This window comes from Geotrypetes seraphini, chromosome 4 (assembly GCF_902459505.1).
Source record: "Geotrypetes seraphini chromosome 4, aGeoSer1.1, whole genome shotgun sequence".
In the NCBI taxonomy this organism is placed as follows: Eukaryota; Metazoa; Chordata; class Amphibia; order Gymnophiona; family Dermophiidae; genus Geotrypetes; species Geotrypetes seraphini.
Genome location: NC_047087.1, coordinates 231,276,184 through 231,300,465, shown reverse-complemented (window position 1 = coordinate 231,300,465; position 24,282 = coordinate 231,276,184). Strand labels below are relative to the sequence as shown.

The 24,282-nt window shown below is 44.0% G+C and overlaps 1 protein-coding gene across 3 annotated transcripts in view; it reads right to left on the bottom strand.

Annotated features, from left to right (window-relative positions):
• Positions 1 to 24,282, bottom strand: part of CHUK (component of inhibitor of nuclear factor kappa B kinase complex) — a 197,292-nt gene that overhangs the window by 92,599 nt on the left and 80,411 nt on the right. For all 3 annotated transcript variants that reach the window (XM_033940253.1, XM_033940256.1, XM_033940254.1), the window contains 4 exons: positions 21,498 to 21,587; positions 11,783 to 11,907; positions 11,530 to 11,637; positions 6,888 to 7,023 (listed from right to left, as the gene is read on the bottom strand). In XM_033940253.1, coding sequence (XP_033796144.1) covers positions 6,888 to 7,023; positions 11,530 to 11,637; positions 11,783 to 11,907; positions 21,498 to 21,587 — 459 coding nt within the window. The remainder of the gene's footprint in view (positions 1 to 6,887; positions 7,024 to 11,529; positions 11,638 to 11,782; positions 11,908 to 21,497; positions 21,588 to 24,282) is intronic.

Below are 24,282 nucleotides of genomic sequence, written 5' to 3'. Positions count from 1 at the left end.
TGTGTTGTAACACAACCTTCCAATGGTAACCCAGCCCGAGCATAGCAGAAGGAAATACAGTCTGCTAATCATGTAGAGATTGTTCTCTTGATTATAGGAGCTCCCAGTCTGTTAGGATCAAATGAGAAAAATAGTTGAGCTGACGTTCTATGAGGCTTTGTCTGATCTAGGTAATAAGCTAAAGTGTGTTTACAGTCCTTGTGTGGAGAGCAGCTTCACCAGGATGGGAATGTGGTCCTGAAAAAGACAGGCAGAACCATGGACTGATTGAGATGAAATTCTGAAACTATTTTTGGTAGGTATTTGTGATGAGTATGAAGGACAACTCTGTCATGATAGAATGTTGCATAAGATGTATCTGGAACTAATGCTTGGAGATCATTGACTCAAAGTGCTGAAGATTAAAAAGACCACTTTCCACGTTAGATACTGTATATACTCGAATATAAACCAACCTAAATATAAACTGAGGTAACCTTTTTTTCCCCAAAAAAGGAGGGAAAAAGGTTGACTCGAATATAAACCGGGGGGGGGGGGGGGGGGTGTTAATATTCAAGTGCAGTGCCTTGCTTTGCCCTTCCAAGCTCTGCACCCTGTTCCCCCTCCTCGCTGCTGCCAAGCTCTGCATTCAGTCCCCTCACTAACTCCTCTCCCTTGCCAGTCTCTGCAGCCAGCCCCCCTCCCTCCCTACCAGGTTCTGTACCCCCCACATACCTTTAGTATCCCTAGTGGTCCAGCAGTGAACCACAGCAGGAGCGACTTTCCTTCACTCCTGCCCGTGCAGAGCTGCTGATTGGCTGCCGGTGAACTGCAGCAGGAGCGACCTTCCTTCATTCCTGCCCGTGCAGAGCCACTAACCAAATGGCTGCTACAAGTTCATGGCAGTCAATTAGCTAGCGGCTCTGCAAGGACAGGAGCAAAGGAAGGTCACTCTTGGCACAGTACACTGCTGGACCACAGGGATACTCTAAAGGTGCGCAAAGGAGGCAGGAGGGAGTTAAAAATTCTTAGAATCGGCTGGGACAGGAGACGGGAGGGATCCCTCCTGTCCCGGCCACTTCTGGACCACCACCAAGTTCAGGAGTGGTGCAGGACCCGAATATAAACAGAGACCCCCATTTTTGGGCCCAAAAATCTTGGTTTATATTCAAGTATATACAGTGCTCAAGTGATTAAAATGCCAATGCATCAAATGGTGGCTTCATTAAAGTACAACGCTGAGGTCTCAAGCAACCAGAGGAGGCTTGATTGGGGGTTGTAGTGTAAGAGGCTTTCATGAATTTGGAAACCAATAGGTATGTAGCCAGAGGTTTATTATCGAGAGGAATGTGAAAGGCACTGATGGCACTGACGACAGAAGATACTCCAATTCACAAAAAAGGAAAAACTTCAGTTTGTTCAAAAGAACCAATACCAAACTTATAAAGAATCTAATAAGTTTCACTACAAGACCTGAAACACCCAAGGCACTACTTCAATATTTTTCCATGCCCTTACAGGGGTGATTTGTTCATCATCGGTCTTTTTTTAGGTATATTCAAAAATTGATATTAATTCTTAATATAAGGCTCAAAATTACTGGTGTGTTTATAATTTGTAAAAGAGCACTTAGATTTTGCCCAACAAGGGTCTATCTTTTAATAAAACAAATAAACAAACATTATTAGGATGAATGTTAAAAATGAAATATTGGAATCTGATATTAAGATATTATAATTAAAATTTTTTTTATAAGAAATTGTATTTCTAATTATAAAATTTTCACATCAGGTTTTGTCAGTATTTTCACAGGTAATGCAATAATAAAGTTGTGTTTCATTTTAGTAAATTAAGGCCGATGTGTGGATATTTGAAGAGGCACAGCCCCTGAGGAAACTGTAAAGTGAAACGGTTGGGCAGCCGTCGGGCAAAAGCTAAGTGCTCTTCATTTACAAATTACAAACATGAACATAAGAATTGCCACTTCTGGGTCAGACCAGTGGTCCATCGTGCCCAGAGTCCGCTCACGCGGCGGCCCTCTGGTCAAAGACCAGTGCCCTAACTGAGACTAGCCCTACCTGCTTACGTTCTGGTTCAGCAGGAACTTGTCTAACTTTGCCTTGAATTCCTGGAGGATGTTTTCCCCTATGACAGACTCTGAAAGAGCGTTCTACCACTCTCTGGGTGAAGAAGAACTTCCTTATGTTCATACAGAATCTATCCCCTTTCAATTTTAGAAAGTGCCCTCTCGTTCTCCCTACCTAGGCGAGGTGAACAACCTGTCCTTATCTACTAAGTCTATTCCCTTCAGTACCTTGAATGTTTCGATCATGTCCCCTCTCAATCTCCTCTGTTCGAGGGAGAAAAGGCACAGTTTCTCTAATCTTTCACTGTATGGCAACTCCTCCAGCCCCTTAACCATCTTAGTCGCTCTTCTCTGGACCCTTTCAAGTAGTACCATGTCCTTCTTCATGTACGGCGACCAGTGATGGACGCAGTACTCCAGGTGAGGGCGCACCATGGCCCAGTACAGCGGCATGATAACCTTTTCTGATCTGTTTGTGATTCCCTTCTTAATCATTCCTAGCATTCTGTTCGCCCTTTTCGCTGCCGCCACACATTGCATGGACGGCTTCATCGACTTGTCTATCATAACTCCCAAGTCTCTTTCCTGGGGGTCTCTCCAAGTATCGCCCCAGACATCCTGTATTCGTGCATGAGATTTTTGTTACCTACATGCATCACTTTATACTTATCCATGTTGAACCTCATCTGCCAAATTGATGCCCATTCCTCGAGCCTGATTATGTCACATTGCAGATCTTCGCAATCCCCCTGTGTCTTCACTACTCTGAATAACTTCGTATCGTCCGCAAATTGTACCAATGTCCAGTAATTTCAAGCCTGTCATTAAGAATTAATATCAATTTTTGTATATGCTTTAAAAAAGACCGATGATTAACACATCACCCCTGTAAGGGCACAAAAAAATATTGAAGTAGTGCCTTGGGTGTTTGAGGTCTTGTAGTGAAACTGATGACAGAGGATACATATCTGGAAGCAAAGTGTGCTGGTTATACCATAGGTTGAAACAAATTCACTTGAAATGGTAACAGTGCTGTGTGGATGGTTTCCTGGCAGCGTCTATGATAGCTGATACTGGAGCGGAGAGATCAAATTCATTTATTCTCTGGGAGAGAGGTACCAGGCTGTGAGAGCTAGTGAACGTAGATTGGGGTGAAGGAGGGACCCCTGGTTTTGAGTCAGATGAGTTGGGAAAATCTGCAGAGGTATTTGTTCCCTGACACTGAGTTGAAGGAGAAGAAGGAACCAAGGTTGTCTTAGCCATCTTGGAGCTATTAATGTTTTGGAGGAAATGCATAGAGAAATTTATTCATCCAGTCTTGTAGATATGTTACTAGATGTGCATTCCCAAAAAAGTAGTGAGTGTAGCCTGAAGAACTGTGGAAGTTTGTGATTGATGGAAGACACAAAACAGATGATATGATGGACTGGAGTTCAGGGACCACTCGTGAGGTTGAAAGAACCTGCTCAACTTGTCCACTAGCATGTTCTGTTTGCCTGCTAGGTACACAGCTTTGAGAAAAATGTTTCATGGAATGGCCCAATGCCAGATTTGAGTTGCTCCTTGGCAAAGGAGGCGAGAACATATGCCCCCTTATTTGTTTATATAATACATGGCGTCTTGATTGTCTGTATTTATGAGGACCACCTGATTGAGAAGGCAAACCTGAAATGTGTGCAATTTTGATGGCTTGGTGAGTAGACGTCTGGTTGCAAAAGTGAATCAGAGTATTGATGCTCTGTGAGGGAGGTAGGCACGAGTTTGAGTTGTATTCCGCTTAGCTCTCATAAATTCGATGTCGACACCAAGGTTTCTAGAGAATAGTTCTTGGGTTTGGACGGTGAGGAAGACATGGTCAATGCTGAAGAGAATCCAAAAAGTTTCTCTTGCTGCAGAAGTCTAGCCTTCAAAGAGCACTTCTGTAGAACAGTGGACACAAGAGCCCACCCGATGCTTAGGACTGAGACACTGAAGGTACCAGCTGTGCAGGTCAGTGATGGAGATGGCCCTGTTGCACAGAGTACACTTCTTGAGCCCATTGGAACATTGATGGAAAAATAGCCACAATGAAATCAAAGGACTCAATTGTACCGGATGTCAAGTAATCAAGAATCCAAGAAAGGCTTGATGCTGCTGGCCTGAAAAAAGGCCGAGAAGAGCCCGAAGGCCGCAAAATTTCAAAAACTAAAAAAAAATGGAAAAAATTTAGGACAGGAAGTACTTGAAACAAAATTTAATGAAGAAAACAAATTTTAAAAAAAGGAAGGCAGGAAAAAAATGCGCACCTGGAGAGAATCCAAGACATTACTTCTTAGGCTCCACAGATAACTAAGAACTGATAGTCCCGTGAGCCAATGTTGGGCAGGAAGGCACTCATGCATGCGCAGTACAAGGCAGTCTTGAGACTTCTAAAGAAGTTAAAGTGACAATACTCTTTTGCACTATCTGTACCGGGGCTCCGTGGATGATGTCAACTATCTGGGAGAATATGCTGCCTGGGATAAATATATGCACATGAATTCCCTAGTGCAACTTTCCAATAGCACCTACTTTTTATGTATGCAATTATAAAATTATCCACTTAGAGAGCAATTTTTATACCGTCTCCATTGCTGCAAACTCTATACTTTCTTTTTTTTTAATTATTATTTATTTTAGAAATTTTTACATTATTTAACAAGCATATCATCTTGTACAGAAAGTGCAATTAAGAAAACATAATATTAAACACAACATTAAAAAAACTTTTTTTCCAAAAAAGAAGAAATAACTCAACTTAATCGCACACTAGTCCTCAAAATTAGGATCCAAGACTTAAGAAACTGAGTGATTTAAGGATACAAAATAATAACTAAAGGAAATCACATTATCTGATACTGAAAAGGAGCTAATTATTCCTTGGACGCTGATTTTCCTTCATTCCCAAGGCGCTTCGTGGAGAGGAAGGCTGTCAAATGAGCTGGTTCAAAGAACACATATTTCAAAGTATGATACCTTACTACACATTTACAAGGATATCTAAGGAAAAATAAACCCCCAATCTGGGTCACACCAGGTTTCAACATTAGAAATTCCCTTCTTCTCTTTTGAGTCTCCTTAGAGACATCCGGAAAAATTTGAATATGAAAACCCAGGAAGTCTGTGGTTCTATTTTTAAAGAAAAGTTTAAGGATCCAGTCTTTATCTGGAGCCAGAACTATAGTCAGTAGGAGAGTGGCTGGAATGGCCACTTCTCTGTCCGATTGCTCTAATAAAGCAGATACATCCATAGAACTTTCCTGGGATTTTCCAATTACGTCTTTCTTCTGAGCATCCTGAGTCTTTATAGGTAAATAATATACTCTTATCAATGGAGGTAATGAATTCTCAGGAATTTTTAATATTTCCAGAAAGTAACGCTTTATCATGTCTCTTGGGGAAATTGAAGAGACCTTTGGAAAATTAATTAAACGCAAATTATTAATCCGGGAATTGTTTTCAAGTGCTTCCAATTTTCTCCTCATTATCAAGTTATCTTTTACCAATAAGTCATGATTACTTTTTATCATTTTTATGTCCTTCTTATCTTCTTGGGTATCAGATTTCAATATTTCTATGTCTTCTTTCAAATTCTTAATAACTTCTTTCTGGTCTTTAAGTTCTTTATCTAAGTTTTTAATTTGAGGAGTCAGAGAATTACCCAAAGCCACAACTAACTCCCAGAGCGAGTCTAAAGTGACTTCTGGGGGTTTAACTGGAACAAAAGGAATTGTTAGTGAAGGCAAAGATAGTTCAGATGTCTGGTCTACCTCTTCAGTGCCCTGTTCCTCCATAGCACGAGTTGTCCCAGTCGCTGGTTTCTCCAAAGAGAACGAGTCCCTCTGAGTTGTCTCCTGCTGCAAGCCCTCCGACGTGCTGGCCTCTCGAGGGGAGAACACACTCTCGTCTGACGTGCTCTCCTCTCGCGGTGAGCTAGCTCCCAGCGGCAACGGCTGGAGGGGAGGCGTCTTAACGTCGGGGCTCAGAGTCACATCTAGCCCATGGGATGTCGTCGAAGCACTCCTCTCTGCCGACGCTTCCATCGGGCGATTCCCCGAACCGACTTGCTCGTTTTGAAGGCGTCTGAAGATGTCTTCAATTGTAGGAACCGTGGGTCCTGAGCGCTGGGAGGCACCACCAACACTCTTGCCCCTTCTTTTCGGCATTTCCAAAGAGGTAAGGAAAACACTCTCAGGCGTCCTTCCAGCATCAGACAGCGGCAGCCATCTTGGATCCTCCCCTACTCTTTGGACCAAACTCTATACTTTCCAATCAAAACACAAATGCTTTTGAAAATAAATATAACAGAAATATTTTCAACCCCTTTCTTGGAACACCTTTCAGGTAAAAATATTCAAATTATGGTACAAGCAGCAGACTTGCCTACATAATGGGTACTTGGTTTTCAAGTAGTCCAATTGTATGGATAAAACATTTTTACCCAACAGAATGGCTTTGAAAATTGCTTTCAAAAGTATTCCAAACAATGGGACCCTTTTACTTTAGTGTGCGTTAACCAACAGCAGGTGCTAAATACTACTTCCTATTTTATTCTTATAGGTTGTGTGGTTAGCACATGCTAATGTCCATTAGCATGTGAACTAAACTTTAGTAAAAGGTCCCCAATATTTTCTAGAAGCGTCTTCTTGTGAGCATCTTCCTTCTCGGCTGGTCATGCAATTGAATAAACTCACTAAAAGCCTGTCCCCATAAGGTCATACATGAATAAAAGTCCATTAAAATACAACTTAAAAATTTTGTTGGGAAAAACTAAATCATTCACAACTATAAAATATAACCTAACCTTCAAGTTTAGTATATGATCCATTAATATAAAACATTTAGGACGATTTGAATGTAGATCTGTTTCTCCACCTCTCTGCTGCATATCCCAGTTCAGCATAAGTTGCAACCAATTCTCCATGGGTTCCACAATAATACTAAGATGACAAATGAAAGCACATTACACAAGTTGTTAACTTTATAGATGGGTTAAACTGTTCCTTTAAATTATCACAGATTTTTTTTTAGCAAAATAATCCTAGAAAATATAGGATGACATTTGCACTCTACAATTTATGTGGAAACGAATGCCATGACCTTTTCATGTACAGGAGTAAAACTGTGGAATGGCCTTGTTGGTCAAATTCGGAAATGTGGGGATAGCAGTTCATTCAGGAAATTGCTGAAAACACAATTATTTGTTGATGCATTTCTTTGAGCATTTGACCTATTGCAAGGATTGAATCTTTCTGCTTTTGTTTTTATCTATTCTGACCTGTTTCAATATTTTATGTATGTAACTTTATTGTTAAACGTTTTGGAATAAAACGGTATAGAAATTTTTAAAATAAATATAGTGGAAAGCCATTCATCAGGACCAATCAATAGTAGCCATTCACCCTCCCTCCCTGGCTGCATCACCTCCATAGTAAATCCAGGCCTAAAGTTGTGACTCCTGCCAACTAGTGCTGCCCGATTCACGATTCAAATCAGTTCAAACAAAAACAAAAAACAACAACAAAAAAAAAAAATCGGCTTCCCGATTCAGACCCTCCCCCTCGCCCCCTAAAGCAGGAGTGGCAGCGCTGCTCTTGCAGGCCGACCGCTGCCACATCTGCTTTAGAGGGCGAGGAGGGAGGGTCATTTAGGAAGTGCTGCTGTCGGCTTCCCCCCTGGCCTCCCCAAATGACTGTGCATCCCCCCCCCCCGGGAAGGCCTCTGTATTCCCCCTGGCCTCCCTGCATCGTTTACCTTATAGCTTCAGCCTGCAGCAAAGATCGCAGTTACAGCGTCTTTGCAAAGTGCTTTAAGCTGTTTCCTCCGCCGCGATCCTGCCTCTGATGTCAGAGGAGGGGCGGGACCGCAGAAAAGGAAACAGCTCAAAGCACTTTGCAAAGATGTTGTAACCGCGATCTTCGCTGCAGCTGAAACTACAAGGTAAATGGTGCAGGGAGGCCAGGGGGAACACGGAGGCTTTCCCAGGAAGGGGGGGAGGTGCGCAGTCCTTCGGGGGGGGGGGGGTAAGGCCTTCAAGGGGGGGTGCAGACCTTTAAGGGGGTGCAGACCTTTAAGGGGGGGGGACAGGCCAGGGATGGTGGCACAGGCCTTTAGGGGGGACAGGCAGGCCTTCAGGAAGGAACAGATCTTTTGGGGAGGAGGGTCCTGGTATAGAAGTACACAGAGGGAGTAAGGGAAGGGGGGGTTCAAAGAGACATGCATATGCCGGACTTTGGGGGGTGGAAGAAATAATGGGTCTAAAAATAGAGGAGACAATGGGATTTAGGGAGGGAAGGAACAGAAAGGGAGAGAAGCTGGACACAAGGGATGGTGTGGAGGGGGGATAGAGATATTGGATAGGAGGGTAGTTGGGAAAAGAAAGGGAGAGATGGTGGATCCTGGGGTGGTGGGGAAGGAGGGAGAGATGCTGGATGAAAGGGTAGTTAAGAAAAGGTGGATCTGTGGATGGAAGTGAAAAAAAAGAAAGATGCCAGACCTCTGGGGGAGGGAAGGGAAATGGAAGGGGAGGACAGAGATGGCAGATGGATGGTTAGCACGGAGAAAGAAGAAAGAAGAAGACCCTGGCAAGCAAGTTATCAGAAGACAACCAGAGCCTGGGACTGACAAGATTTGAATAATGACCAGACAACAAAAGGTAGAAAAACTAATTTTATTTTCCATTTTGTGATTACAATATGTCAGATTTGAAATGTGTATCCTGCCAGAGCTGGTGTTAGACTGCAAACATGAGCTAGGATTTAACAGAGCGAGGAAAAGTCTTTTTTGTTTATACCACAGCGCCAGTGTGGTTAGGAGAAGGCAAAGGGGGTGAAGAGGCTATAAAATAACCCCACCAGGATGTTTGAAAAAAACACCCAATTGGGCAGGAAAATCGAATTGAATCGAAAAACCAATTCAATAGGCTGAATCAAATCAAATCTTTTTTCCCTGAATCGGGCAGCAATACTGCCAACCAATGAGCAGCACTAAGGGAATACCTAGGTGTTGCTATTCTTCTATGTAATGGGTTGGCAAAAGATTGTGAAAACTATAGACCACTAGCAAAATCTTCAACCCCTGACTAAAGTTATAGAAATGATCGTTAACATCTCAGTACAGGAATATTTGGAGTGTTTTGATTTACTGGATCCTTTTCACTCAGGATTTCATACACTCTATAGTACTGAAACAGTTCTCCTGGCACTATGTCTAAAGTAAGGAGCTAAATTTATCAACAGCCTTTGATTTGGTCAACCATGACTTACTTTTGGCTTTATTGAACAGGATGGGTGTAGGAGGGAATGTCTGGAGATGGATAGAGGGCTTCCTTAAGAGGAGATGTTTACAAAATAATTGGCAAATGACAAATAACAATGGCAAATGACTCAAGGTGTTCCCCCTCTTATCCCCTATTTTGTTTAATTTGTATTTGAGAGATTTAGGTTTGCTAATCTGTGAGATAAATGATTTTTTATGCCAATGATAGTTTTAATTTTTTCTGTACTATCTGATGTGTCTTGTTAAGATCTTGATGAATGTTCTATTTATGAATATTTTTAATTGGATGTCTCAATGCTTTTTAAAGTTAAATCCAGATAAGACAAATATAATTTGGTTAAATCCACCCCATTTATCTGCTGAGTTATTTTAGATGTATTTTGATGTTTTTGTACTGACATTGTAAATGTATACTACTTGTTGATGATGGCATACTTTTTTATAAGGGAATATTAGACGTTATATATTTTAGCTTGCAAACTGCTAGGAACTTTGTGGTTAAGCAAGCTATAAATGTGGAATTAATTTAAATTTGTAGTTACTCAGGCTTATAGTGTGGGAGGAGGGGAGTCAAAAATGGCATGCTGTGAAACAGCAAAAGAAATAAAACCCAAAACAAACAAAAACCACCATATGGACCTTGTTTCATTTTTATGATCTAACCATTATATAATCCTATCAAATAATTGAATGCTGTAGTATTCGTTTAACAATATGGGTTTTATTTTAAAAATATCATACTTGGTATCTCCCTTGGGGGTATGCGGGCCGCTTGTTGGGGGTATCTGGCTTGGCCGCCAATTCCCGCCCATCCTTACAGGCTGCCACCGCTGGGGATCCCACGTTCCTGCCTCCCCCCTTTGCTGCTGAAGCTGCTTCTGGCAATCTCTGCCTGCCTGCCCCCACAGCTGACACATTTACCACCTTCTTCGAGCTGTACTCGCTTCTTCGGTCTTCAGCAGCATTCTTTGCATGGACGGCACACGCAGCGATTCACATGCTGCACGTAAGTAACTACCCAGAAACTTTCTCTCTGACGTCAGAATTGAAGAGCTTGTGTGTCAGCCAAGTGCCCAGAATTGAAGGGCTTAAAGGCTTGTGCGTCAGCCAAGTACGCTGTCCCCGCTGAAGACAGAAGAGCGAGGGTGGCTCAAACAAGAACTGGGTCGGCTTCAGGGGGGAAGGGAGGGAAGGATTCCTGGCAGCGGCAGGGGGCGGGCAGGATCCCCGGAGGCAGTGGTGGCAAATTAAGAAATATTTAAATAGAAAGAGAGGTTATCTGTTAAACTATGACTGATTACAGCTTATAAAAAAATGCTGACTGATCCAATTGTATTTCTATGTTTAATAACAAAGTGTTTGTCTATTTTTTGTGATGTCCTTGTATTTGAATCTACACTCTGTATGTTACTGTAAACCACTAACAATTCCAGACTGGCGGTATATATATTTTAAAACAAACACAACTTGTACCACAATTAACTTTTGTAAAAGATAAATTGCAACTGTGGTGACATATTAATATTTACTGTAAAGTAAACTTTTCACCAATGATTCGCATTGTGTTAGTAGTCTATAAACTATGAGATCTTTTAACTAAGTTTTGTTAAAAATGTCATTAGCATGCCCTTATGCAAGTTTTTCTTGTACGCTAAGGCTATTTTTACCCCAGCTGGAAAATAGCCAATTTTATATTTTTCCTATTAATCGCCATTAGCATGTGACCACTAAAAAGAACTACCACATGAGCACTTACTGACACCTATCTTGAAGACAGTAAGAGCTCACATGGTAATCCTGAGTTAACCAATTAAGTGCATGGTAATATGGACATGCTAACTGATTAGCACACACACACCTGCTCAATAAAAAATAGATCTTTTTGAGTACACTTAAGTGTATGCCCTTTGAAGATTATGCAGGACGTCTGAGCACATCCCGTATTAAGCCACTTAAAGCTGTAGTAAGCGCATGTTAGTGTTTACTGGAGCTTAGTTAAAGGATCCCAAAGAACACATTTCTCTGTTCATAACATTTTTAAAAGTGTCAAAGAAAGAACCACTCCACCACTTAACAGCAGATGCATCACAAGAGGTAACTGAGAAATGTTATTGGTTAACCACAATTGTATTTTAAACCTTCATAGAAACAACTTCTAGAATACTTACCTACAAAGGCTATTTGGCTGTGGTAAATGAGTACTAAAATGAACATCTCCTGTCATCTCTTCAAAAGCAAAAATATGCTTTGGGTCTTTCTTCTTAATCTTTTCATGCCTATAAAATATTCCAAAGCAAATATTAAAGAAAAAAATAACTTACCGCCTCCGTTTTATTCAGTTTCAATAAGACTAATTTACGTAAACTGCTTTGGTTGTACTTGTACACAGAAAGGCAGTATCATTTACAACATATTTCATACCATGTAAATGGCTGCTGATTATGTAAGAAAGGTCGACACCCCACAATGCATTCGAATACCATTGTTCCAAAACTCCAATAATCTACTGTAACAGTATACGACCTGTTTTCAAATAATTCTGGAGCCTGGAAAGAAACAAAAATCCTTTTTAATATGGGAAAATTTGAACATACAATTATCATTCCAGCAATTCTAATAAAAATTAAAATGACACTAAGCTATCAATCCTTAAGTCTCCAGAAAATCATATCATGCATTAGATTGTTCAACTGCATAGATTGGAGGTAAATTATTCATATTTTTAACATCTGGAGTAGTTCAAAGAATAAGAAAAGGCAACTGAACATTTTAGCATCATATGACCCCCCCAATTCTACAGCTTCCTTTTCACTGACACAGTTATGCTTCTTGCACATATAGCATTCAGGTATTTAAATGTCTCTGTCATATATCCCACAAATATATATATATATTTAGGCTCTCAAACCTCAATTGAGATGGTTTTTGCTGCAGAAGTGGCATCATTGTGGTTGCATTTCACTAAGGGCTCCTTTTGCAAAGCTGCGCTAGGGCCTTAACGCGCGGAATAGCATGCGCTAACCGCTACCGACTCCTTTAGAGCAGGCGGTAGATTTTTGTCTAGCGCGCGCTAATTCAGTATCTGCGCTAAAACGCTTACCGCACCTTTGTAAAAGAAGCCCTAAATTACCCTTAGCCTCTTTATCCTTTCTAAAATATGGCCTCCAGAACAGAGCATAATATTCCAGGTAAAGCCTCACCTATGATCTGTACAGACGCATTATCACTTCCTTTTATCGAGTTAACACAACATACACACACACTTTGAAACTAGTTATTACTTAAAAGGTATTCATTTTACTGTATACCAAAGCCCTCCCTTGTCTTATTTTCTGACATTATAAATTCCACTTATTTGCTATGTATACTTCAGCAAGAGACATTTAGCACAGTTACTTACCATAACAGGTGTTATCCAGGGACAGCAGGCAGCTATTCTCACAAGTGGGTGACATGATCCAACGGAGCCCCGATGCGGGACGCCTCATAAGCAGACTTGCTTGAAGAAACTCGAAGTTTCGAGTCGCCCGCACCGCGCATGCGCGAGTGCCTTCCCGCCCAGCGCAGGGCACATCTCCTCAGTTCAGATAGCTAGCAGAGAAGCCAACCCGGGGAGGTGGGTGGGATGTGAGAATAACTGTCTGCTGTCCCTGGATAACACCTGTTACGGTAAGTAACTGTGCATTATCCCAGGACAAGCAGGCAGGTGACCTCCAAGCTAACCAAAGTGGGATGGTGGGAGAGTTGGCAACTTAGGAGAATAAATTTTGCAATACTGTTTGGCCAAACTGTCCATCCTGTCTGGGGAAAGTATCCAGACAATAATGAGAAGTGAAGGTATGAACCGAGGACCAAGTGGCAGCCTTACAAATTTCTTCAATAGGTGTAGATCTGAGGAAAGCCACAGAAGCTGCCATTGCTCTGACCTTATGGGCTGTGACCTTACTGTGAAGAGGAAATCCAGCCTGGGCATAGCAGAATGATATACAAGCCGCCATCCAATTGGAGATGGTACGCTTAGAGATAGGACGTCCCAACTTGTTCGTATCAAAGGAGACAAAAAGTTGAGGAGCAGTTCTGTGCGGTTTGGTGCGTTCCAAGTAGAATGCCAAAGCACGTTTACAGTCCAGAGCAGTGGTCTCAAACTCAAACCTTTTGCAGAGCCACATTTTGGATTTGTAGGCACTCGGAGGGCCTCAGAAAAAATAGTTAATGTCTTATTAAAGAAATGACAATTTTGCATGAGGTAAAACTCTTTATAGTTTATAAATCTTTCCTTTTGGCTAAGTCTTAATAATAATATTGTAATTTATAGCTAAAGAGACATATGATCAAGAAACTGTTTTAATTTACTTTTGTGATTATGATAAACATACCGAGGGCCTCAAAATAGTACCTGGCGGGCCGCATGTGGCCCCCGGGCCGCAAGTTTGAGACCACTGGTCCAGAGTATGAAGAGCTGATTCTCCAGGATGAGAATAAGGCTTTGGAAAAAACACTGGAAGTACAATGGATTGGTTGAGATGAAACTCCGAGACTACTTTAGGAAGGAATTTCGGATGAGTGTGAAGAACCACCTTGTCATGATGGAACACTGTAAAAGGCGGATCCGCAACCAACGCTTGAAGCTCACTGACTCGTCGAGCAGAAGTGAAGCCAATTAGAAACACCACTTTCCAAGTGAGATACTTCAGATGAGCCTTGTCCATTGGTTCAAATGGAGGTTTCATCAGTTGAGTAAGGTCCCAAACCACTGGAGGCAGTTTGAGAGAAGGTTTGACATTGAAAAGTCCTTTCATGAATCTGGAAACCACAGGATGAGCAGAAAGAGGTTTCCCTTCAAGAGGCTGATGGAAAGCAGCAATTGCACTAAGATGGACTTGGATCGAAGTAGACTTGAGACCAGACTGAGAAAGGTGCAACAGATAGTCCAAAACTGAAGATAAGGAGGAAAGTTGAGGCTCCTTATGGTGAGAAAAACACCAAGCAGAAAATCTAGTCTATTTTTGGTGATAGCATTGTCTAGTAGTAGGCTTCCGTGAAGCTTCCAAAACATCCCTCACAGATTGAGAAAACTGGAGAGGAGCTATGTTGAGAGGAACCAAGCTGTCAGGTAGAGAGACTGTAGGTTGGGATGAAGTAGAGATCCCTGATGCTGCGTAAGCAGAGAGGGAAAAACTGGTAGAAGGTATGGCTCCCTGCTGCTGAGTTGAAGGAGGGAGTACCAGGGTTGTCTGGGCCACCGAGGAGCAACCAGAATCATGGTGGCATGGTCGGACTTCAGCTTGACCAGCGTCTTTTGAATGAGAGGAAACGGAGGAAACGCATATAGAAAGCGATTCGTCCAGTCCACAAGAAAAGCATCTGCCTTGAGGCGATAAGGAGTGTAGATCCTGGAGCAGAACTGAGGCAGCTTGAAGTTTGGGGGGGGGGGCTGGAAAGAGATCTATCTGAGGCGTTCCCCACTGAGAGAAGATGTGATGCAGGGGCGTGAAATGGAGAGTCCATTCGTGAGGCTGTAGAAGACAACTCAAGTTGTCTGCCAAGGCATTGTCCGCCCCCTGAATGTAGACAGCTTTGAGGAAGGTGTTGTGGCGAATTGCCCAATCCCAAACTTTCAGAGCTTCCTGACAGAGGGAGGCAGATCCCATGCCCCCCTGTTTGTTGACATAATACATTGCGACTTGATTGTCCGTGCAAATGAGGATTACACGGTCATGAAGCAGATGCTGAAAAGCATGGAGAGCATTGAAAATTGCCCTGAGTTCCAGGAGATTGATGTGACATTGATGATCCGTACTGGTCCAATAGCCTTGAGTACGGAGACCATCTAGATGAGCCCCCCAAGCGTAAGTTGAAGAATCGGTCGTGAGAACCTTATGATGGGGGGGCGTGTGAAATGTAAGCCTCTGGATAGATTGGAAGAGAGCATCCACCAGCGAAGAGACTGGGACAGAGCAGGAGTGACCTGGATGTGTCGAATCACAGGGTCGGAAACCTGCGTCCATTGAGATGCCAGGGTCCTCTGAGGAATTCTGAGGTGAAGTCTGGCAAAAGGAGTCACGTGTACTGTAGAAGCTATGTGACCCAGAAGAACCATCATATGTCTCGCCGAGATGGACGGGCGAGAGGAGACTGAATGACAAAGATGGAGAAGAGCCTCCAGACGTTGTTGCGGAAGGAACGCTCTGAGTCGGACCATATCCAGAACAGCTCCGATAAATGGAAGAGTCTGAGAAGGCTGGAGATGGGATTTCGGGAAGTTGATTTCGAAACCCAGACTCTGCAGGAACCAGATAGTCCACTGGGTCACTAGGACGACTCCTTGAGACGTGGAATCCTTGATGAGCTAGTCGTCCAGGTAGGGAAACACCTGAAGACCATGGTTCCTGAGCGCAGTGGCCACCACTACCAGACATTTGGTGAAGACTATGGGTGATGAGGTCAGGCCGAAAGGGAGCACTCTGTATTGATAATGAAGATTTCCCACCCGAAATCTGAGATACTGACGGGAGGCCGGATGGATGGGAATGTGTGTGTAGGCCTCCTTGAGATCGAGAGAGCATAACCAGTCGTTCTGCTTGAGGAGGGAATACAGAGATGCTAGGGTCAACATGCGAAATTTTTCTCTGACCATAAATCTGTTGAGCACCCTGAGATCCAAAATAGGACGCAGATCACCCGTCTTCTTTGGAACATGGAAGTATCGGGAGTAAAATCCCTTGTTCTGCTGAGCCAAAGGAACTGGCTCTATAGCCCAGAGCTGAAGTAAAGCCTGAGCTTCCTGAAGAAGGGCGGTCTGGGCAGAGTTGGAAGGATACTCTCTTGGAGGATGTTCCGGAGGAACTTGATGGAACTGAAGAGAGTATCCCTCCCTGACGACGGAAAGGACCCAGAGGTCGGTGGTAACAGTCGTCCATCGGTGGTAAAAATGATGGAGACGACCTCCGATAGGGGGAAAAACGGGAAAAGGCAGAACGGCTGAAGTTATGCTTTCTTCTAGACCACAGGTGTCAAAGTCGGTCCTCGAGGGCCGAAATCCAGTCGGGTTTTCAGGATTTCCCCAATGAATATGCATGAGATCTATGTGCATGCACTGCTTTCAATGCATATTCATTGGGGAAATCCTGAAAACCCGACTGGATTACGGCCCTCGAGGAGGGACTTTGACACCCCTGTTCTAGACAGTCAAAAAGGCTGAGGAGCCTTAGGTACAGCAGGCGTCTGAGGCTTCTGCTGTTTCTGAGGATGTGGCCTCTTGACAGGCTGATGAATAGAAGGAGCCTGTTTAGGTGGAAAATGTCATTGGTAAATCAGAGGAGGGCCTGTAGGTCGAGGAGGAGCTGGCTTCGGCTTCGGGCGGAGAATGGATGCAAAAGACTTCTCATGGTCCGAAAGCTTCTTGGTGGCAGCCTCTATAGATTCATCAAAGAGGTCATTGCCAGCGCAAGGAACATTAGCCAGCCGGTCCTGCAGGTTAGGATCCATGTCGATGGTATGGAGCCACGCCAGACGCCGCATGGCCACCGAGCAAGCAGTAGCTCGAGCAGACAGCTCAAAAGCATCATAGGAGGACTGAAGAAGCTGCAGCCGAAGTTGGGACAAGGATACAAGGACTTCCTGATATTCAAAATGGGCACAAGAATCCAGATAAGGCATGAACATTTGAAAGATGGAGAGAAAGAACTCAAAATAGGTGATGAAATGAAAATTATAGTTGAGGACTCTGGAGGTCATCATGGAGTTTTGGTAGATGCGACGACCAAATCTGTCGATCCTTTTGCCTTCCCTGCCCGAAGGAACAGTGACATACACCTGGGAAGGGTGAGATCTTTTTAAGGAAGACTCAACCAGAAGGGATTGGTGAGACAATTTAGCATTGTCAAACCCCTTGTGATGAACAGTCCTGTATCTGGAATCCAATTTGCCTGGAACAGCTGGAATGGAAAAAGGAGTTTCCAGACAGCAGACAAAGGTTTGATCCAACAGCTTGTGGAGAGGAAGCTTGAGGGATTCAGCAGGAGGTTGAGGAAAATGCATGGTCTCGAGATACTCCTTGCAAAACTTAGATCCAGCGTCAAGTTGAATATCCAAACCAGCTGCCATCTGACACAGAAAAGATGAAAAAGACAGCTGATCTGCCAAAGCCTGGCCTCAAGAGGGACTCGAGGACGTTGAGGCGACTTGCTCCAATGAAGAAGGAGACCTGGATGGAGAAAAAGAACCCATTGGGTCCTCGAGATCCGGAAGCAGAACGGTCGAAGCAGGCGGTGGGGAATATTGAAGAAAAGGCTGCTTCTGATGAGGCGAGGCATGCCTGGATGAATGCTTCGAAGAATGCCTCGATCGATGATGCGAGCTGTGCCTCGAAGCAGGCCTCGACAATCGATGACAGCATGTCCCCGCCAAAGCCCCCAGAGAATGGATAGGGCTGGAGGCTGTGGAACGAAGCAGAGGAGGCTGAGTGGAAGAACCTCGAGGCACTCGCAAAGACTCTTCTCCTTGCATCGAGTGTACGGGTTCCAATGAAGGCATGGGCAAAGACTCTGCTCCTTGCGATGCATGCCGCGATGCCAGACCAGACACTCAGAGAGACTCTGCTCCCTTTAGAGAGTGTGCGTACGACTGAGGCAGAGGAGGCGGCTCGACCTCACGGGAGACCTCTGCATGCCCAGGCTGGATTTGTGAGAGAAGCTTCGGCCCCATGGTAGTAAAGAGCTAAATGAATTGCTTCTCCAATAAGGTCTGGAATGAAGCCGGCAAGGATGAATCCACATCTCCAACAGGAGCACCTGCATGGCTTCGGTCTCCCTCGAGGCAGTATGAGAGTGTAATGTAATTTATTTTTGTAATTTATTTCTTATATACCGCTACATCCGTTAGGTTCTAAGCGGTTTACAGAAAATATACATTAAGATTAGAAATAAGAAAGGTACTTGAAAAATTCCCTTACTGTCCCGAAGGCTCACAATCTAACTAAAGTACCTGGAGGGTAATAGAGAAGTGAAAAGTAGAGTTAGAGGAAAAATAAAAATAAAATAAACATTTTAACAAGACAGCATTGATCTAAATACTTTGGAAGGTAGAAGAGAGGAGAGAAAGGAATAGAAGCAGAAGGGGAAGCCGTTGAACAGTAGAATTCTGGAGAAATTTAAATGATAGAAATAGAACAAAACAAAGACAAAAGGCAAAACAATAGATAAGATTAAAGATAAATCATAAGCTGGAAAGAAAATAAAATAAAACTTTGTCTTCAATCCACGGTTTCAGCGTCAGTGATGAAGTGGAGCAAGTAAGTTTAGGAGGAGCGATTGACATTTCCAGAAAGGGCTTCTTCAGGGAAGAGACTTGGCAGACAGTCCCAGGATGCCTATGTCTCCTCCCCTGCGATGTTCTCCCATTCATGCATTCCCTCCCAGACACACTGCCCGTGCCCCAGCCGCTCCAAGGAGGCTGCCCCAGATGAGGCCCACGGTGAATGCAGGATTCTCTCCTCTGCGGGAAAGCCGGCCGGAGCCAACAGTCGATCTTCTTAGCGGATTGCATGGGGGGAAGAGTTCACACTCTTGGTAGGATCGGGTCTGTGTGCTCTCGGTGGTTGTGGCTGGTCTCGTTGCTGCTTAGGTGTAAAAGCAGTTGATCTCCACTGCTGCTGATATTTAAAAGCAGGCAGATTGATCTCTCCAATGGACTGCAGGGGAAGGAGTTCACACTCCTGGCAGGATCGGGTCTGTGGGCTCTTGGTGGTTGCGGTAGGTCTCGCTGCTGCTTGTATGTAAAAGCAGTTGTTTTTCTACTGCTGCTGATATTTAAAGCAGGTAGATTGATCTCTTAAACGGGATATAGGGAGAGGAGCTCGCATGCCTGGTTGGATCGGGGCAAGGGCTCCTATTATAGGCAGCTGGTCTTGCTGCTACTTAGGTGTTAAAGCAGTTGATCTTCCTAGCGGACTGCAGGAGGTGTGGAGCTCACACTCCTGTCATGATCTGGTCTATGGGCTCTTGGTAGTTGCGGTTGGTCCCAATGCTGCTTAGGTGTAAAAGCAGTTGTTCTCCCACTGCTGCTGATATTTAAAAGCAGGTAGATTGATCTATCCAATGGAATGCTGGGGGAAGATCTTATATGTCTGGCTGGATCGTGGCAAAGGGTTCCCGGTAGTGGCGGCTGGTCCTATTGCTGCTTAGGTGTAAAAACAGTTGATCTTCTTATCGAATTGTAGGGGGGGCGGATCTCACATTCCTGGCAGGTTCGGGTCTGTGGGTTCTTGGTGGTTGCGGATGGACCCGCTGCTGCTTAGGTGTAAAAGCAGTTGTTTTCCCAATGCTGCTGATATTTAAAAGCAGGCAGATTGATCTCTCCAACAAATTGTATGGTGAAGAGCATACACGTCTGGCTGGATTGGGACAAAAGCTCTCGATAGTGGCGGCTGGTCTTGGTGCTGCTTAGGTGTAAAAGCAGTTGATCTCCTACTTCTGATAATATTTAAAAGCAAGCATATTGATTTTTCCAACGGAATGCTGGGGGAAGAGCTTACTTGTTTGGCTGGATCAGGGCAAAGGGCTCTCGGTAGTGGTGGCTGGTCCTGTTGCTGCTTAGGTGTGAAAAACAGTTGATCTTCCTAGTGGACTGCAGGGGGAGGTGGAGCTCACACTCTTGGTTGGATCGGGTCTGTGTGCTCTTGGTAGTTGCGGATAGTTCCGCTGCTGCTGAGGTGTAAAAGCAGTTGATTTCCCACTGTTGCTGATATTTAAAAGCAGGTAGATTGATCTCTCCAATGGACTGCAGAGGGAGGAGCTTACATGCCTGGCTGGATCGGGGCAAAGGGCTCTTGGTAGTGGTGGCTGGTCCTGCTGCTGCTTAGGTGTAAAAGCAGTTGATTTTCCTAGCGAACTGCAGGGAGGGTGGAGCTCATATTTTTGCAGGACCGGGACTGTGGGTTTTTGGTGGGTTGGTCCCGTTGCTGCTTAGGTGTAAAAGCAATTGATCTCCCACTGCTGCTGATAATTAAAAGCAGGCAGATTGTCCAGGGAGAGGAGCTCTGCACTCAAACTGCCATCCTCCTCGCCTCCAAGTTCCGGAAGCCTTGGGCACTTTAAGCACCACCGGGGGAATGGGCTGCTGTGCCACCTGACCTGAAGAGGCAGAGGAAGGCACTGCAGCAGGCGTCGAAGACATAGCCAGTACAAATGAGGCAGATTTGATGAGACTCAGAGCAGAAGCTGTGGAAGCCTGGAGAGCATCGGATGATGTAGAGGGCGAAGCACCCTTCAAGGACGAAAGCTCCATCGAAGACTCCATGCTGAAAAGCTGCTCCCACAGGATGCAACGACGCTTGAAAGCACAAGACATAAGTGTTGAGCAAGGCCGGCATGATTTCGGGAGATGTTGAGGCCCGAGACACCGAAGACAGCGTCAATGAGGGTCCGTCAGGGAAATCGCGCGCTGGCATTTGGAACACTTTTTAAAGCCGGTTGCAGGCCGGGACATAGGCCAAAAAAGCTCTGCCGCAAGATCGAAGCCACGGGGCTGCGGCCATGTGGCCTGCCCGGTCAAACGAACGGAAAATTTTTTTTTTAAAAAACAAGAAAATAACGATGAAAAATAGCGATTCTGAGAAAAAATAACCCAAAACCGCGGAGAAAAGAAGGCACAAGTAAAAACACTTCACGCAGAGAGTCGAAGACGGACTTCTCGGCTCCGCGGAAAAGTAATAACTGAGGAGACGCGCCCTGCGTTGGGCGGGAAGGCACTCGCGCATGCGCAGTGTGGCGACTCAAAACTTCGAGTTTCTTCAAGCAAGTCTGCTTGTGAGGCGTCCGCATCGGGGCTCCGTTGGATCACGTCACCCACTTGTGAGAATACCTGCCTGCTTTTCCTGGAATAAATCTTATTTATGCCCCCTTTTACATAATTGTATCATGTTTTTTAACACTGGCCGTGGTGGTAACAACTCCAATGCTCATAGAATTCCTATGAGAGTCAGAGCTGTTACTGTTGCGGCTGGCGCTAAAAACGCTATCGTACTTTTATAAAAGGGGGGATTATTTAGTAGTCTTAGGTTTTTCACATAAAAGCACTAAACAAGGAAAATGTGACAAATCAATGAAAAGGACACAAGCATCAAAAATAATCTTACCAAATATTGTAATGTTCCCACAAATGAGGTACACAGACTTCCCTGGTCCAGATCTTTGGCATATCCTAAATCTATAATTTTATAAATTATCTGAAAAAGAACAAAGGCTCATATGTATTAATTGATAGGATGGAAAACCAATTACCAAATACAACACTAGAATTCTAAATGAACTATACCCCAACTTGTTATATGTATAGACTTGATGTCTCAAAGAATTTCTTATTCCAACAAAATATCATGCAAAATTTACCATTTTATGAACCACATTTAGTTCCAAAGTTTTTTTTATTGAAATTTTATATAACAAACATACATTCAAAACAGGAGAGAATATAAATTCTGAAAGGCTTGTTTATCTAATATAATAAAACCCTAAGCACACATGCACACTGTTACCTGCGTGTTCCGTTTTCCCTGAGCTATAGGTCTCCGGCAGGTAGGAGTGCGCATGCGCACTTAGGGTTCTGTTTTCCGTGCTGTTGTTCAGTCTGGCCTGTTCCCTGCTCACCTTGCCATACTTGCCATTTTTAAGTTGAAAGAGCGGCGGTAGTTTTTCCGTGCTGTTGCTCGGTCTGGCTTGCTCCCTGCTTGCCTTGCCATACTGTACTGTATTTTTAAATTGAAAGACACGGCGGTGGCTCCTCTCACGATCCCTGCCTGCATCAGACTTCCGACGCAGGTGGGGATCATGAGAAGAGCCGCCACCGCGTCTTTCAACTAAAAAATACACTACGGCAAGGCATGCAGGGAGCAGGCCAGACCGAAGCTTCAATCGACAGAGGGCTCCGTTTTGAAGCTGTGGCTCTCATTGAACTGCCAGTTGGACGGCTCCCTTGCCGGAGTTATTTTTCAGTTTACAGGTGCCGCGGCAGTTCCTCTCATGAGCCGCACCTGCATCAGATAAAACTTCCGATGCAGGCGGGGATCGTTAGAGGAGCCGCCGCGGCACCTTTAAACTTAAAAATAACTCCTGCAAGGGAGCCGGCCAGACCGCTGGAAGAGTAGGAGGGATGGAGAAATCCTGCTGCTGCACAGGGAAATGGAGGGGGAGGGAATGCTGTGGCTGCTGCACAGGGAAGTGGGGGGGGGGGGGGGGGGAGGAAAAAATGCTGCTGAACAGGGAAATGAAGGGGGAGGGAATGCTGCGGCTGCTGCACAGGGAAGTGGGGGGATGGAAACAAATGCTGCTGCACAGGGAAATGGAATGATGCTACTTCGGCTTTTGCACAGGGAAGTGGGGGGGAGGGAAAAAATGCTGCTTCACAAGGAAATAGAGGGGGAGGGAATGCTGCTTCGGCTTCCGCACAGGGAAGTGGGGGGGAGGGAAAAAAATGCTGCTGCACAGGGAAATGGAGGGAAAGGGAATGCTATGGCTGCTGCACAGGGAAGTAGGGAGGGAGACAGAAAGAAAGGAAGAAAGACACAGGGGCAGGGAGAGAGACAGACAGACAGACAAAGGGGGCCAGGGAGTGAGACAGACAGAAAGAAAGACAACGGGAGGGAGAGAGACAGAAAGAAAAAGACAGGGGTAGGGAGAGAGACAGAAAGAAAAAGACAGGGGTAGGGAGAGAGACAGAAAGAAAGTCAGACATATATTCTAGCACCTGTTAATGTAACGGGCTTAAAGACTTGTAAACTATATCATCACAATGCAATGTCTAAGAAGAACTATCCCCAAACCCTCCCATCCCACCCCATTTGCAGAGAGTGAAAAACCATACATACATACATATCCATTCTTTAATAGCACTCAACCATTGTCTACATATTCTTGTATTGGTAACCACAACCTTTTAAATTTAGCCTTATTGCCTCTCTTTTCCATTATGGTTGCCTCATATTTACCAATTAAGCAAACTGAGTTCCACCTAAATTGAAAAGATAAAGACGCATCTTTCCATGTTTTTAGAATGGTTTGAATTGCAACAGCAGTAAGTATTGCTATTAGTTTCTTATTATCACTAGTCATATCAGCAGAAGCTTCAAAGAGATTGAAAATTACACCTGCATATGTCAAGGAAATATCCATATGTAATAGTGTTTGAACATGACTCCACACCTGTTGCCAAAAATAATAAGCCATGGGACAGTAAAATAACAAATGATCTAGTGTGTCTTTTTCATGACCACAAGACCAACATAAAGGGGAATATTCAGAGTTAAGCTTATTTAATTTAACATGAGTCCATACTACGTGTCTAACCACAAAAAATAGAGATTGTTTCATAGAAGCAGATTAACATCGGAGGCACTTGAGGAATATAAGTCTCCATTGATCATCAGATATAGACACAGTTAATTCACACGACCAAATGTCACGTAGTCCATATGTATTTCATTTTTGTTGTTCCAGTTGTACTAATATTTTATACCAATTAGATGCTTCATGACTAACGTGACCATTTATTTTTTTTCTCAAAACGGGACAGGACTCTTCCCTCTCTATCCTCCCTATTAAATATAGTGCAAAATATAGACAGCAGATATAAATTCTCAAAACTGACACATTTTAATAATTAAATTGAAAATAAAATCATTTTCCCTACCTTTGTTGTCTGGTGATTTCATGAGTCTCTGGTTGCACTTCCTTCTGACTGTGCATCATTTCTTTCTTTTTCTTTCTGTCTTTCTCTCTCCCTGCCCCCAAAGCCACTGCTGATTTCTCCAAGCCGATGCTGGCTGGCCCAGAACTTCCTCTCTGACATCAGAATTGATGTCGGGGGGGGGGGGGGGGGGAGGAATGAAAGGCTTGTGTAGTCATGGCTGCATGCACCTGATCTAT